Genomic DNA, 16,756 nt, shown 5'->3' on the forward strand with positions numbered 1-16,756 from the left:
CTCTACATCCGATCTCTGCTCGGGGAGCTGAAAAGATAAAAAAAAAATAAACAGATCAAACGAGCCAGGAAAAAAGGACCGTGTGGCGGCCCGTTCCCGCTGCTGCGAGCTCCCGAAGTGCGATCGTCCGTGCGCGCGTTCGGAGCGGCGGCGCAGGAGCACAGCGCGTGGCGGCGATTTTGACCTACAAAAACTCCTGGCGCGCGCTGAGCTCGCACAGCGATCGCGAGCGTCGCAGCGCACAAACCGCAGCAGCAGCAGCAGCAGCAGAGCAGCAGCATGTATACACGAGCCGCTGCTAGTCGACGTCTTATATGAGCATCGCAGCTCGTAGGGTACGCATCGAGCGTATCGGGATAAGACAGCGACTCGGTTTAGTTCAGCTGTATACTCGACGCAAATGAACGTGCAGTAGTAGTAGTAGCGGATAGCAGCAACGAGTGTCTAGTGTCATGTGAATCTTTAATACTTTTATCGCTTACTTTAGCTTTTTTTTTTAATTTTTTTTTTTTTTTTGGATTTCGTTGCGTCGTTTGTTTGGATCAGTGTTTTTCGCGTTATAAAGTTAGTGCTCGAGAGCGCAGCTTTTAGACCTTTTTTTTGTAAATCAATGGTGCATCGGCGGAGAGGATATAATTGATACATCGAAGCTTTATCCATCCAGCCAGTGTTATATACGAGAAGATTCGACGACCGCCAGCTTTTTTTTGCATCACTGGGCGGTGCGAGTCCGCGGGGTGTAAGAAGACGACGGTTTCATTCGAAAAAAGAAGGAAAAGCTCAAGAAAAATTCAGTCATGAGACGACTGGCTGCCACCGGCCTCTTGTCGCTGGTTAGTATGATATTGCAATATAATGATCTATACACTCGCTTCCTTCCTCGCTCTATCTGTATTTATAATAATACCGCGGAGCGCATTTAATTTACGCGGGGCCCGCTTCGTCGCGCAACTGTCTCCCCGACGTGCGCGCGTGTGTAACCCCGTTGTCGAGCGATTTTCTCCGCGCGTACATCGTATCGTATATATATTGTATATCGTGTACGGACGTGTATCTATCTCGTAAACGTATAATAATAAATTTTTGCAGCACATCGTGTGCGTACGTGTGTCTGTGTGCGCGCGTTCATTACCGGCTTCTATGCATTGAAGTAGCTCGTCCCGTCCGCGCCGTGTGCATATAGAGAGAAATCAGCCATTGGTAATAATAAAACTTTAGTGGGTCAACTTAATATCTCGAGCAGCGTGTGTGTGTGTGTATGTGTGTATGCCGAGTAGTCTATGCTGTTTCCTTATGATATTCTCCGTCTTCCGTCTGCGAGCGTCTACACACACACACACACACACACACATGGATAATAAACGACGACGCGTGTGCGTCAGCGTAAGGATATAAGGAAACATTTGTCGCGCTCGCGCAATTTTCATACTGCCTCTATGTATGGAGTCTATATGCTGAAAAGCTCACGTATACATACTCGAGTATAGACATTTGTTCATCCGTATCATCTCGTTCTTCTACTTTCTCTCTTCTCTCTCTCTCTCTATGTGTACACACGTTTCCCTCCTCGTTTATCTATATCCTTACGCCGCCGCCGCAGCCGCACGAGTGTAATTATCATAACGGTAGCATCGAGCGCGAGCTCCGATTTTTTTTTCCTTTCATCGATTTCGCGTGAACACGCGCGCGCGCGATACCGATTTTTATTTCTTCTTTCTCATCGTCATCATTACTTACTAAATTCTCATGTGTCATCGGTTTCACGCCCGCAACAACAACAACAACACAGGTGCTGCTCGTCGTTGTACACCGCCACGCTGTCGACGCGATCGAGATAAAGCACGACTACAAGTTCAAAAACAAGATATCGGCGCTGCTGCAGAGGGTGGACAGCAGCGCCAGTGGTAGCGGTAGCAGTGGTAGTGTTATTAGTGGTAATAGTTATAGTTCTACGACGCCGAGCACGACGACGACGACGACGACTTCACCGACGACATCGAGGCAGGACGCATCACTGGTAAGATACATTCATACACACACATTGTGAAAAGCTATAAATTATAAATGTAGTAAAATTTTTGCGAGCAGAACCTATTTTATCTTTTTACTTTTTTTGTTTCGCCATTTATACAGAAAATAATGAGGGAAAAAGTGTTTTCATTTTCACCCGTGCGCGCGCGTGGATGGCCGACGATTATATGACGAGGAGCGAGCGCGCGAGGCAATTTGCAAAGTCGGCTAATATACGATTCTTTTTACGTTTATCGCGCGCGTTTATGTATATGCAAAACCGGAGCAAGTGAAATCAGTCGTATAAAACAAAGATCCACTCACTTTTCTGAAGACGGCAGAAGCTCTATTACCCGCGCGAGAGCAGCAGATTCGCGCGCGCGCGCAGGGAAAAGGCAAAGTGCGTCGACGCGATTTTTCACTTATATTCGGCCAAATTAAAAAGCCATATAGTTTCCCCATAACAGGCACTTTTTAATTGACGACGCGCGCGCGCGAGTCGGTCAATTTTTTTTTTATTACCATAAACATTCGATGAAACGATTGAAATAAGGTATTTTACTTCTCCTTTTTTTTTCATCCTTTTAATTAGCTGGCACTTTTACTCGCGCGGAGGCGAGAGTGAGAGGGACCGACAGAGAGCGAGAGAAAGAGGGAAGATAATGATCGTACCCAGTCGAGATACGCAAAACGAAATTTTTTACGCGATTACGAATTAGAAATTCCAGATTTAATTCTTTTTTTTTTCTTTTATTTTAATTCTTTCGCGTTGAGGCACGCGCGTATTGGCCTGCCTGTTGCAAACGCGTACGTAAGGGAACCAACGAAACACACAGAACAGATTATCTCGAGTGAGAATTGACACCGGCTCGCGCGCGCGCGGATATTTTACAAAACTGGTAATAATTCAAATTTCAATTGCGCTCTCGTCGAGGCATGTAAAATATGTATCTAAACAATTGCGTAACACTCCGAGGCCTGTACAGTTTCGACATCCTAATTGTATGCGTTTAGCAGACAGCAAGGGGAAAAAATGCCAATATATGTGTATTATTTCCATGTCGAGCTCTCCGAGTTAATATACTGTCTCGGAGCACATTTTTCAATATATATATTCTTCTTCCACACGCGCACGTGTGCAAATATATTTTGCGCATCCCGAGGATGATACATCCCGCGTTTATTAACTGTGTTGCCGCTCTCGACCTTCGCCGCAGCCGCATATCTATACGACTACTTGAACAATCGATTATTATAATTAGCCTCATCATCGTCATGCTATTTACCCCCGTTTAACTCACTTACTATCCTCGAGTCAAACGATTCCCGAACAAAAATATCCTATACCGACCATTACGTGTACACACGTAGAAAACAATGTGCGCAACGGCAATTAGTCCCTTTTGTCAATTGTTTCGACTCTCTGCTCCGCAGGTCAACATCACCTCGGTCAGTCCAGTCACATCAGCAGCAGCAGCCGCAACGGCAGCAGCACTAATCAGTGGAAATTCCACGGAGGATGCCGAAAAACCGGAAGAGCTTCCAGAGGTCTGTGTGTGTGTGTGTGTTGTGACTAGTAGTGTATATAGCTCCAGTGTGCAGTATGTGCATCGCAATGAATTCCCACATACGCTATATAAAAAGCCACACGATAGTTATAACATCGCTACGGTGCTCGCGAGCCTCAGACTTTTTTCCTCTGCCTACTCGTCATTATTTAGCTCCTATAGCGCAGACAGAGAGAGAGAAAACTTTCGTTGGTTAATTTTTCGCGGTAACGCGAGCGCGAGGACTTTTTTGCGGCTCCCCCGTCCATGCGTGTGTGTATATATAATATACGCTCATCAATTCGCGGGTGAAACTATTTTATTTATTTTTTGTTTATGTACCCAACGTGTACGCGTGTAATGCGTGTGTACACACAATCGCTATATATAGTGGCGTTTATATACAACGAACTGTGAGAAATGCATCATCGCGTAATTCGCGCTCGGCCGCTGCCGCTGCTGCCACTGCGCCGTGATTTTTCCGCGAATCGCGGCGCTGAGAGGTCTTTTATAATACGGTTATACGATAAATAATAGGCTTACGAACGCGCGCGGCTGAAGAAATTTATGTACATTATTATATACATCTACGTAGCGAGCGAGTATGACTTTTTTTACATACGAGGTGTCGAGCTTATGCACGCGGCTAGTCATCCTCTATGTTTTTTTTTTGCATATTATTAAACGTACGATACACGTGTTCGCGATCGCATACAGGCTTAGGTAGGTCAGCATTATTTCTCTCGACTCTCTGTGATATATTCCAATGAGTGATCATCGTTTTATGATAATCCTTCGCTCGCTCTGAAAAGCCCAGTACGCTGAGGATATAGCCGCGGATGGTCCTCGTTTTTTTACGAAGCGTGGCGATCATCATACGGGGTGGCGATATAATGTAAACTGCACGTGAAATTCGTTCAATTATCGCGACAAAGTACGTAGGCAGCTAGTTTTATGCATTTTGTATTTTTTTTTACGACCAGCGAGAAAATATTTTCTCTCTCTTTTTCTCTCGCGTCGCGCGCGCGTACCCGCGATCGTAAACTCGCTCACTGTTTATGCTCGTAATTAAGTGTCAAAATACGTTTTATTAGGATGCTGTTGTCCGCGCGCGCGGCAGGAGCAGCATACGTATATTATACGACACACAACTTGTCGAAGAGCTCCAGAGAGAGAGAGAGGTTTCACTTTTTCTCGTTCTACTTTTTTCTTCATCTTTTTTTGTTGAACAAATTGAAAGAAAAAAAGAAAGAGAAATGATCGAAGAATGCGCGCAAAATCGATGTAATAATAATACAGCTGCGAGGCGCGCGCGCGATCGAATTCTGATTCAGAAAATTATTACCTCGATGATGTTTTAATCTTCTTCTTCTTTTTTTTGCCGCGCTCGTATATACATTATAATACGTTAAATTCATGCAGATTTTTATAAGCACCTGTGCGACGACGATTAATACATCACTCACGGTTGTCCGTCGCGCAATTTGATTTATGTCCGCGCGACCGATCGAGCTACTAAAATATAATCATCGGTGATTATTTATAGGTCTGGATGATGTTTCGCGCTGATTAAGAAGAGACAGAATCTTAATTATTATTATATCACGTACACACTCCCAATGATACATATATGATAATGATGCGTGTGCGTTGTGTGCGGCCCCGTGAGAAATCGGGCGCGAAACAAAACAAAAAAGAAAATAAGAGCAGAAACAAAAATTGAATGATAAAAGGAAGGAAAAAAAATGTTTTTCGCGCTCTCTCACGTGTATGTATGTGCACGTATACATATATAAGTATGTGTGTGTGTATGTATTATACTTACACCGAGCCCCGAGAAAAGTAAACCACTTTGAGAAAGTTCATTGTGCGCGGCGGATCCTGCGTGTAGCTTAATTAGACTGTACCGCCTTTTGCGAGTGAAGCGAGACACGGCGAGCGAGAGAGAGAGAGGAAGAAAAAGGTCCCAAAAATGCTCAATTAATATGGTAATTCGAGAATTGGTGCAGATCGCGAGCAGCGGCTAGGAAACGTATCCCAAAAGCTGACCCGATTCGCTCTGAAAATTCGTCGAAAAGATTTTCCTCGAAAAGGGTTCGTTATCGACGACTAGCCGCGCTCGCGCTATGATATAATCGGACGCGATGGATGAACTTTTTAAAGCTATTATTACATATTATACGTGTTCGCTTGCTCAACCGCCGTGTATATGAGCATCGCATCGATCATGAAACGGGGCTGATGATGGTTATGGCCCATCATCAAGTCACTTGACGTATCGTTATAATAACATAATGCTCCAAATTACCCGAAAAAGCATATATAAGATGAAAAAAAAAAGGAATCAAAGACGTCCCGCGCGCGGTAAACGAGATGCTCACACTTTCACGCGAAAATCTTCTTCGTAAAAAGCGCGCGCGCATCTCGAATTTTTATCTCTCGCGTATATAATATTCTTTGTGTAAATTATAATAATATTGTCGATCGACGCGAGATGCACCGGCTCCTTAATATACCTTACTCTTTTTTTTCTTCTTCTCCCTCTCTCTCTCTCTCGCGCTTATATATATCGCGTATTATATCGTCGCTCGCGCAACTCGTATACGCGCGCGAGTATTAAGAGTAAACTTTCTCGCGCTCGAGCTATATCAGGCGCGATGACCGACAATTAGCGCGTGGCGTTTGTTCGCGAAACGATTTTTTTTTCTTCTTCTTCTCTTCCTTTTCTTTTCCATTGCTTTTTAGGATGAAAAATGTATCGCGATAGATGGACATACAGCAGGTGAATTTTATCTCATTGTTTTTTTGGCATTTTTCACTCAGGCGCTGGAGCTGAGGTACACGAGGCCGGGACAAAAGTACCGAATACGAAGACCCGCGATCTCGCTGCCGACGAGGCGCGCCACGGAAAATCGACGGAGTCCTTATCAAGGTGAGTAGTTAGTTCATAAAGCGAAGTTTTACCGCGATATACAGATCTCGCGCCTCTCTTTCTTTTTGATATATACATAATGTATAATAGCTGAATAATGCGGAAGTGGTGCGTATTGCGCGATCTCCTCGCGACTTACTCAGTAGATTAACGTCCACTCGAGATCATCGTCGACATACACTGAAAATGATGTTACATGGTGCTTTATTTTGTTTGAACGAGGCATGTATACACAATATATATATAATGTATATACGTGCTCGAATCGTTACGAGCGGGGCTATTTAAAAATACCGAGATTAGCTTTAATGAAAGTTAAACAATCTTATTTAAATAGACTCTCGCCGCGATGTCACCTGTATTATACATTGTACACACACACACGCAAGCACATGCCTATAAAGCCTACTCGTGTAAACAGCTGTTTAAGCTCGTGTCAGCTCCAGACAGGTCCATGGGACTCGCTTACTACTACCACTACTTTGCGTACCGCGCGTCCGAGGCGAAAAAACACACGTAACTCGCAAATATTCAATTACCGTCAGCAGCGTGGAGATGTTTTAGTCTCTCTCTCGCGCGCGCGCGAATTTACATACACACGGCGCACGGCAGTTTGCAATCTTGCGGCTGTGGCGCTTCGGAACATAATTTTTTGTTATCGTCCCGTCTTCGTCTTCTTTTTCATTTTTTTTTTTTTTTTTTGCGGGAGAGTGTCATAACTCAATGTGTTTCTCCTATATACGCGCGCATTCAATCAATACGCAAATACGAAAATGCTCGACTCGAGTCTTCGGACTTTCTCACCGCGCGAATACGAGAGGCTGCTGCTGGCTGCACGCGTAAGAACGAGAAAAAGAATGAGAAGTTAAAGAAAAAAAAAAAGATTATGGGAATGTCGCGATGTTTCAGAAACTAATTTACATTCACCGCAATGGTAAACGAAGATACATAATACATGCCTTTTTCCGACACGTCTATGAGCGAAGAATAGGATGATTTTTCCTTTTTTGTTTTATTCCTCGTTGCTAGAGACACAGCTCAGGCGAAATATGAAGCAAAGCGCATCTGCTGCTTTCCCGCGCGCTCATACGTCTCGATTTCGCAATCGCGCGCAGTGCGTATAACACAGATATAATAATATAGTCCCGATGTGTTCGAGAGCAGACCGCACACTGCGACACGACGATCGTCTTCGTCGCGGCGCTTTCGATTTTGAAAGGTATATATACGCGCGACGCGAGCATCGATTCCGACTTGATAAAAGAAAAGTAAAGGTTGCAGCAGCAGCAACAGCTTTGATAAGAGTAAAAAAAAAAATTATGACGAAACTCGACGAGTACGGTCTCTCTCTCGAACAGTAAAATTAAATTTCTCTATCGGCCTTTCGCCAAACGCGTATACAGGTACATATAATACGAAAAGATGAGTCGCTCACCGCGAGCTTCGGGAGGATTATCGAGTAAATGGATATCGATTGGCCCCTCGCGCTTCATTGATATAAACATCATAACGCGTTGTACGCGCGCATAAGTATATGAAGAAACAAGACGAGAAGAAAAAAGTACAAAAAAAAAATAACCTGCTGCTGCACCTGAGAGCAGTTATATACGTATTAATATTTAAAAAATTATCCCGCGGTACAATTACGACGCGGCACGTCTTATTTTCACTTTTCACGTTATTTACATAATAAGAGAGGATGCATCTCGCCACCGCGGCCCCGCGAGACGACGCGTCTTGCGGTCAAAAATTATAATATTATATATACGCGCGCGAGGATTAATGAAAGATTGACTCAATATAATTTTCCTTCATCCTCGCTTGCTTCTTCATTTTTTTTTATTATATATGATGCCTTGACTGCTCTCTCGACTGATCGCACTTGTTTCTTGTTTCTTTTTTTTCTCTGAAGATAAGATTCGTCTGTCGTCCGGCAGGCCCGGAAGACGGCCCGGCGTCGTGCACGATCCGAAGAGAGCACCGACCGACAGCGAGTGCACTTTCTTTTCGAAAACCGTCTGCTTGGAGGCTGCTGATTATCCCATGTGAGTATACAAGCGCATACGTATAATGTACTTACACACACACACACACACACACACACACGTGCGACGAGTACACTGCTGCACACACATGTACGTACACGTACGTACACGACGTTTTATCTATCTACGCTAGAGCGTCGTCGTCGGGATTAGAAAACACGTTTGGCCGGAGGCAGTGTCGCGCGCGCATTGACATTTACCGCGAGAGCAAACGAGCCGAGCAATTTTTCTTCTTGCTCGTTTTTTTTTCTGTTCTGTTGCCTCGTATATAAAGTAGCTAAAAGACACAGTGTATACGCGGAGCAAAAAAAAAACCCGCGAGAAAAAAAAAGTTATTCTCGCGAGCGTTGCAGTCGGGAGAGCGTGGGGGATGAGTAGTAGTTATGGCTTTTCTCGCGCGAACTTGGTTTAATGACCTTGTTGCACGCGCTCGAACTCCTGCGCACTGCCATGCACACACACATACATATAATACAAAACGTTTTGTTCTGCAATTATATACTTACGCGCATCATACTTCACGTGCATATATGCGATATAATGAAAGGAGACGAGCAGTCGATCGAGAGGGAAATTTCGCGACGCGCGCGTCTTCGTGGAATATAATGGAATATAATATCCCGTTTAAATGCTAAGCAGGCTCGAAGTCTCTATGAGTATAACGATGATAAGATTGCATTATAGAACTGCGAACCCGTCGATTTCTCAATTTTATATATATTTTCTAGATATCTATTCCAATTTTCTCGAGCTCGGGACGCTCTCGTTAAAAACGTATTTCGCTCGCTCACACACATATCGCACAAGTAATAAAGATGTAAATTAGAAGAAAGCTCGCCACAATGTTTATGAATTCATATTTATTTCAAAAAAATACAGCGAGGCGATAATGCGAAGCATACGCAACAACAAGGACATGGTCTCGGCCCTGCTGACCGACTTCAAGATCAAGGACTACAACAACAATCTGCTGCGCGAGGACGACGAGGTCTTCTTGCCAACAGCGAGGCCCGGCCTGCTGGGCTCCTCCTCGTCGTCCTACAAGACGAGCTACGACCATCATCATCAGGGCAGGTACCATCGCGACAAGCCTAATCTGTCGCTGTCGCCGTACGACAATCGTTTCGAGAGCAACGAGATCAAGAGGTACGTTGTGAGGCACGATAAAAAATGAAAAATCAAGTAGCTCCGTTGCGTAGACACAACGAGCTCCCTGAGCCACGGCTTTCGAACGAGTAGGCCCGTCTGGCGGGTAATCGTCGTACAGGAGTCGCTCTGTCTCGATTCTCTCTCTCTTTGCCGCGCATACAATCGGCCGCGCGTGCAAATTGAAAGCACCCGCGCGATCGCGATGCCTATTTCATACACAGTGCACCGACTAATAAACATATATCTTGTCGGAAAAAGGCACTAAACATCTACACGCGCTCGCTTATTACGATATATTTATTATCGATCGCGACTTGACCTTGGAGCGCGTGTAACTATGACTATATACGAGCGCCGCGCGACTTCTACACCATAAAACGTTCCTATATTTATCGTACGCGTCCTATAATACATTATTCTTCCGTCGAGCGGTGCAACGATTATTATTATTCTCTTCTGTGTCTGCGCGGCTTACGAGTACTCGCGCGGTGGTATATATACGTAAGCGCGGAGCTCGTGCTCTACATTTCTCATTATTACACGCTGGGGCTGCAAATCGTATTTCCATGAAGGAATATATATACATCGACGCGGATGCATTTCGAAATCCGTACCTTGAGAAGGTACTTGCGCACTACTACTACTACTCCGTACTGCGTAGTACGGCATAATATATATAATACGCGTGTGCCAGGCATTGCCAAGTGCACGAGAGAGAAATAATTTCCAACGACGACATAATTGTCTCGAAACTGATTGTTTTTTCGTTGTCGTTGTTGTTGCAGAAAGTACGAGTCCTACAACGAGCCCTTGGACAACGTCGAGGAGGGCTTCACTTGTCCGTCGCAGGTGAAGTACGCCAAGCCGCAGCTGGCCAGGGCCGCGTCCGGCGTCTGGAAGTACATCATCAATACCGACGAGCACACCCAGACGCTCAGGCTTGAGAAATGCTCGTAAGCCCTTTTTCTTTTTTGCTCTTGCGAATATCTCGCCGAAAAGAATGTAAAAATTTAGCGAAAGTCCGAGATTTCACTAGCTAAATTTATGAAATCTATTTTTTTTTTTTTTACGAGTAATCGTTTTTGGTACGGACAGTTCTGTTAACTTCCATTGTCATTCAGTGGAATTCGTTTATAACGCTACAGCGAGCAAATTAAAAACTTTAGTTCATTCATTGTCTATGTTAAGAGTATGAGTGATTTTTGGGTTAATAGAGTTATTTATACTAACAAGACGGACATAACAGAATCTCGAATGCAACGAACATTTTTGACCAAAAATTTACCTTTTACGATCGTTAATTACGAGACTTGAGAAATCACGTGGTATCAAAGAGCGAAGAAAAGTAAATATGTATACACCGTGACAAGACCCTCTGAGCTGTCAGTTCACTTTGATCAATACGGACGAAAAGTACCGCGACTGACCGCTAGATGATTTGATTCCGTTTTTTATCAACCTCTACACAAAGTAACAAAGATAGAGGATTATATACAACAATTTTTATTCTAGCTACTAAGAATCGTTTATCCATTTTAATGTTTCTAATATTGTGAATGTGATTTGCCCTATTTTCGTATGTCAGACTTGCTCAAGATAGTCTGTAGGCACATCGTGTGCACATCTTTGCTCGACCACATCTCGATCCCAACTTGCACTCACCGTTGCATTGAGTTGCCTCTGCCGCTGCTCTCGAGCGCTTAACGACTAGATATTGTTAAATCGCCAACAAAAAAGGACTAATTCGGTACATCCGCTCTAGTCGGGGGTTCACCGCCGCCGCCGCCGCGTGTCACGTGGCCAACGAATGCGTAATCTATTTCGCGATGATTGATGGGCTCGCGTGCATTATGGGAATTTTTTGGGGCCGCGATTTTACGCAATAGCCGACGGAGCAGCAGCGGTGGCAACAGCAGCAGCAGCAGCAGCAGCCTCTCACGTAAGCCATCGTTACACAAAGGGCCGTTTTTGCGCTCATCGATCTTTCTCAAATTATATTATTCTCTCCCCCGTGCGGTGTTAGACCTCTCTCGCGCGCGTAATCGCACAATATCAAATCGATCGATTGTTGTTCTGTCTCTATATATTTCTCTCTCTCTCCAAAGACCTGTACTGCGCGGAGTCGGTCGGCGTCAAAAAAGAAGCGTAAATAATCGCGCAGCGTAGAATCGGAAGCAGCTCGCTCGTTCGCTCGCTCAGCTTGTAATGAATGTTTTAAAATGAAAGTGTTTTTCCAAAGAAAACGAGTTCTCTCGCTCGCTCGCTCGTTATAGATCTGCGCCATGCTGGCAGCTGCTGGCAGTTCTTTTATGCCCACGTACACATATAACATACAGACACACACACATACAGAAGGAGGAAAACTCGATTTTCAAACTCGTGCACTGAGCGTGGCTGCAATTTTCATGCGACGCACGCGTACTCGCTACGCATGTAAAGAGTTTTTGTCAATTTGTGTGGGTGCACATTTATATGTATGGCTGAAATATATACGTGTGCTGCATCGAAGATTGTCCTCGTGGTAAAAGTGATTATTTTATCATGTACAGATGCCCCGTCGGACGATCGATTATTTCACTCGAACGGATTTTTCAGCTATATAAGATATTTAGAAAAAAAATATGGATTTATACACATTTCCGTGATTCGCTACATATATACAAGCAAGTCGATACCGATCTCGCTCGAGTTCACGCTCGGTCGCATAAGTCATGATCCTTACGTACATCGGACAAGAAAATGAAAAGTTGACGCGCTCGCGCCGTACGCGTACTTTGATGTTATTATTAATAATATACATCTGCGTACTCGGATGAAAGTGCAGCTATCTTTATATGCCTCGTGCACGCGCGGATTTTATGTAAAATCCGATTATATATCCTGGCAAATTTTATTAATAACTCGCTTCTCTCTCTCTCTCTCTCTCTCTATCTATTTTTCTGCGCCTGCCGTCGACAGCGCCAATCAATAAAATGAGACTAGGCGCTCAATTCTCATCGAATCAATTAGACTTTTACTTTTCTATAATAGCGCGCGCGCGAGCTTCCCGCGCTTTAATCGTGACTAATCACTCGGCGTCTTGTATACAGTATATAATGCTGCAGAAGAATAATGGAAACATTTTGCAGAATACGCAGTAGCAGCTATATTGTATATACGCGGGATAGACAATTCATCGGAAAACTCATCGTCGCTTCCATTCACACGCACTGTATATACTACGGTCGGCCTATAAGAGACTTTTTCTTTCTCTTCGCGCGAGCTCGCACCAGCGGCATTGTGTGTTGCATTACGGCTTTCGCCGATGAATGCATTTTATTTTATATGCTCGATCGATCTCGCGCGCGGATAAGCTGCCGCGGATTCGTCGGGGGCTTTTTTTTTCCTCCGAGCTCCATCGTTTTCGGTTTTTATAAACGAACGACTATACGACGACGATTCGACTTGACGCGCGTATCGCAAAACTCACCTCGTCACGCGGATACTTCCCCGTATTATATTCCCGAAATTACGTAAAATATATTTTAGAAGTTATACAGAACGTTATGTTTGTATATAGGCAAGAGGCGCGTTTCATAATAATTGAAAATAAGTTTTGCATTCTTATATGTACCGGTGATCGTCAAGTGACTTTGTGTTTGAGCAATTATTTGACTTTTTTTTCTCTCGCTCGGACGCGAGCGTGAAATATGAGATTGCGTTCGCGACGCAAGCCGTGCATAGGATTAGTTTGACCGATGCAAAAGAGATTTATATATAGATCCGTACGTATTGAGTGGCACGTGTGTATCCTCGGTTCCGATGCTTGGGCAATATTCGTACTCGGATTTAGACTTTTTTTTTCAATATTAATCATAATAATAACGAGTGAATTACAATCTTGAGTCCAAGCAGCAGTCTTTGTGCATTTCGACGAATTCCTTGACGAAAAACTCTTTTTTTCTTCTTATGCGCGCGCGTGAGCTCAAACAGGCGCATCGATGTCCTGCAACGAGATACAATGTAGCCACATAGCTCCAAAGCGACAAAGAAAAGTATATAACCGAAGCGCACTCCAAGTTGGCCAGCTGACTTTACCGTAACGTTAATGTTTCGTTAAAATGAATGAAAAATAAATAAAAATAAATAAAAACGCGCTCCTTCGAGACTCGATAATCTCGCGGTCGAGTCCGCGGAGAAAGTCGCAACTACGAAAATCGGTATTAAAATCAAAGGCGAAAAAAAATTATCCCTGGATGTAGGATACATAATATAATGTAAAATAATATGTATAATGCCGAGGAGATTTCGTTTAACAACGTCGATGCTGCACACGAGGGGGGGGGGGGGAGAAAAATATTATTATATTATATATTATAGTTATTTACGTATATAAACACGATCGAGCACTGCAGCTCGAGTACGCGAGGATTAAATTCACTTATAGCTCCGTGCCCCGTTGCTTATATCCTTTTTAGCATCGTTGCATCGTCATCGCGAAAAAGCAGTACACATTGCAACGCACCTTATAATAGGCCTTTTTTTGCATACACTTCGCTCAATTCCGTAAGAGAAATTTTCTCCATCGCGATCGCTCCAAATCGCGCTTGCAGCCTAAAAAAAAACTCGTACCTCGTACATACATACATTTTGTGTATTACATGCAACGTAACGCTCGAGTATATCGATCTAATATACCTTCTGCTTCCATGTGCAATTAATCGTCGCGACGCAGCACGCCGCGCCAGAGCTGCTCGTTCATCTCGGAGAATTATCGCTCCACCTGCATGCAAGTCTACAACTATCATCGTCTGTTGACCTGGGACTCGAAGCTCGGCCTGCACATGGACATATTCAAGGTGCCGACCTGCTGCAGCTGCCACGTGCAGGGCTACACGGACATCTTTCCGCCTCATCAGACCGATCCGCCGCTCAAGCCGCACGAGTCTTTCCCCGGTGTGGATTTCGTCCAGAGCGATCATCATCCGTTCGGCAAAGGTACGATTGATTCGCGACTATATCGTGTTATAGAAGTTTTAACCGAAAATCGAAATGTGTGCGTGTACAGGAAGCAGCAGCAGTAGCACGAGATACCACGGCAGCAACAGCATCGACAACGCGGCGCTGAGCCTGTTCCGCGACCACTACATCAACTCGGATCCGGACGAGTTGCAGCTGCAGCACTCGAGCAGCGCCCGCAGGCCGAGCATCGCTAAACCCCCGAGAACGAGGAGACCATCTTCGTCCTCCTCCTCATCAGCGTCTTCTTCCTCGTCTTCGAAAATTCCGAGGCCGTTCGACAAGCTGCCGCAGCAGCACGCGCCGAACACGAGGGCGCCGGGCTACAAGGGCGGCCACAGGCCCTCGCACAGGCCCAATCGGCCCTTTCGGAGAGAGTCCGCGCTACCGGATACATCGGATTATACAGAGAACGGCGGCAATCTTACGCGCAACCGGTAAGAGTTTTTTTTATTTTTTTTTCTTCGAAATTTCGATCGACAAGTAGAGTATGAAAGACGTGACAGCTGCTGCTGCGTCGCGTCGCGGTCTAGCCGATTTTTCGGCGAAAGTGTAGCAGTAGTAATAATGAAATTGCGAATTATTTTTTTCTTTTGGAAAAATTGCACGCGCTAAACACTAAACTCTCGCTTTCTTTTTTCCGTTGCTGTTGCGAACGCAGATTTAGCCAATCCTTAGATCAGGACTCGCAGGAGCCGGGTCTGCGGCTGCAGAGCGGCTTCGACGAGGAGTACCAGGAGACCAATCGCCGAATCAATTACAATTACCATCCGATCCTGGACTTCTTCAAGCCCGAGGCGGCCATGCTCAAGTCCGAGGAACCGATCAGCACCGGCGGTAGCGGTGGTAGCGCATCGCAAACGACCGGCGGCCAAGTGCAGCTGGCGACCAACGAGCAGCAGAACTCTTGGCAGCCTTTGTTCAAGTCCTAGGCATTATTATTACCGATTATCATCATTATCATTATTATTATCGTATAACGCATCGATTTTAGCTCGAACGTACCTGAGATCGTTGATAAGAAACGAATTTATCCTTCTTTATTTTTGTACCCGTACCAGTTCGCGCGTGACTCTGTTATAAAAAAGAAATCGAAATTGAAAACGAAAGAAAAAAAATTTAGTCCATATCACGGTTGACATCAATTCTGAATTGGTGCAAGCATATCGGCATCGTTGGCCGTTGTTTTCGACGCCGAAATATGCTCGTAATTGCGTGCTATATACATATAATGTTATCGCTATACATCTGTAAGAAAGTTTATACGTATACACTTGGCTCGAATTTATTAATGTTTAATTATCCCCTTTCTGTGTATCATTCATTTGTATAAATGTTTTCTCTATACATAATATGCATTAGTTCGATTCGAAAATTTGCATACGTCGTTGTATTATATTATTTTTATATTGCCGCCTGCGCGCGGTTATAATATACTACTTGTAAAATCTATTTAGGTACACATTATGCTCTAGGTCTGTTATTAATAAAGTATAGTTTTTACATTTTCATTTGTAATAAAATGGTCGTTTTTACTCATTTCGCTGCACGCCCGTATATATTTTATTATCGCTCGTAATGACTCGGGAGAAATATATATATACAACGTTAAGTGGAACTCTCGTTTAGCATTAAATATCGGTGTGCCTCGAAAATCCACATTAAAATAAAAAGTAAAAGAAGATAAGGGGAAGAAAAAAAAGAAAGAAAATCGGCAGCCTGTGCACGACTTTGCATCGCTGAACTTTATGGCCTTGCAATTAACCCAATTCGCGCTTCGGTCCAATGTCAATTTTAAACAGCTCCGTGCTCGCGATATGAAATTTCTGCGCTCGCGGAAAGGAAACGAAGAGAGAGAAAGAAGAAATTACTACTCATTTGAGAAAGAGAGAAATGCGCGCCGCTAGTGGTCTGTGTTAATACGTGTATACAAAAAAAAAATCGAGCACTCGAGCTACCAAGAGATATCGGCGGCGCGCGGGCCGAAAAAAAAAGCTCTCCGACGCGAAAAACAATGGACACGTCTTTTCACGTCTTACGCGCGCGTCGATACTTCGTTCCGGTCCAATGCAAAC

General features: G+C 44.3%; 1 protein-coding gene across 1 annotated transcript; it reads left to right on the plus strand.

The window, feature by feature from the left end:
* Window positions 1–797: 797 nt before the first annotated feature.
* Window positions 798–16,150, plus strand: LOC106650643 (neurotrophin 1). Its single transcript, XM_023460752.1, has 10 exons — window positions 798–833; window positions 1,790–2,017; window positions 3,445–3,558; window positions 6,381–6,489; window positions 8,402–8,534; window positions 9,414–9,680; window positions 10,469–10,636; window positions 14,398–14,660; window positions 14,731–15,118; window positions 15,343–16,150. The coding sequence occupies exons 1-10, from the start codon at window positions 798–800 to the stop codon at window positions 15,611–15,613; spliced, it is 1,977 nt and encodes a 658-aa protein (XP_023316520.1). The 3' UTR covers window positions 15,614–16,150.
* The last annotated feature ends 606 nt before the right edge of the window (window positions 16,151–16,756 follow it).

The sequence above is a fragment of the Trichogramma pretiosum genome, unplaced genomic scaffold (genome assembly GCF_000599845.2).
Source record: "Trichogramma pretiosum strain Unisexual culture from Peru unplaced genomic scaffold, Tpre_2.0 scaffold38, whole genome shotgun sequence".
NCBI classification, from domain to species: Eukaryota; Metazoa; Arthropoda; class Insecta; order Hymenoptera; family Trichogrammatidae; genus Trichogramma; species Trichogramma pretiosum.

Bases quoted from the DNA above. Each gene is read 5' to 3' on its own strand.
- LOC106650643 (XM_023460752.1), top strand. From the start codon at position 798: ATGAGACGACTGGCTGCCACCGGCCTCTTGTCGCTG. The intron at 6,490-8,401 runs GTGAGTAGTTAG...TTTTCTCTGAAG, and splicing joins TCGACGGAGTCCTTATCAAG to ATAAGATTCGTCTGTCGTCC. The intron at 10,637-14,397 runs GTAAGCCCTTTT...GTCGCGACGCAG, and splicing joins CTCAGGCTTGAGAAATGCTC to CACGCCGCGCCAGAGCTGCT.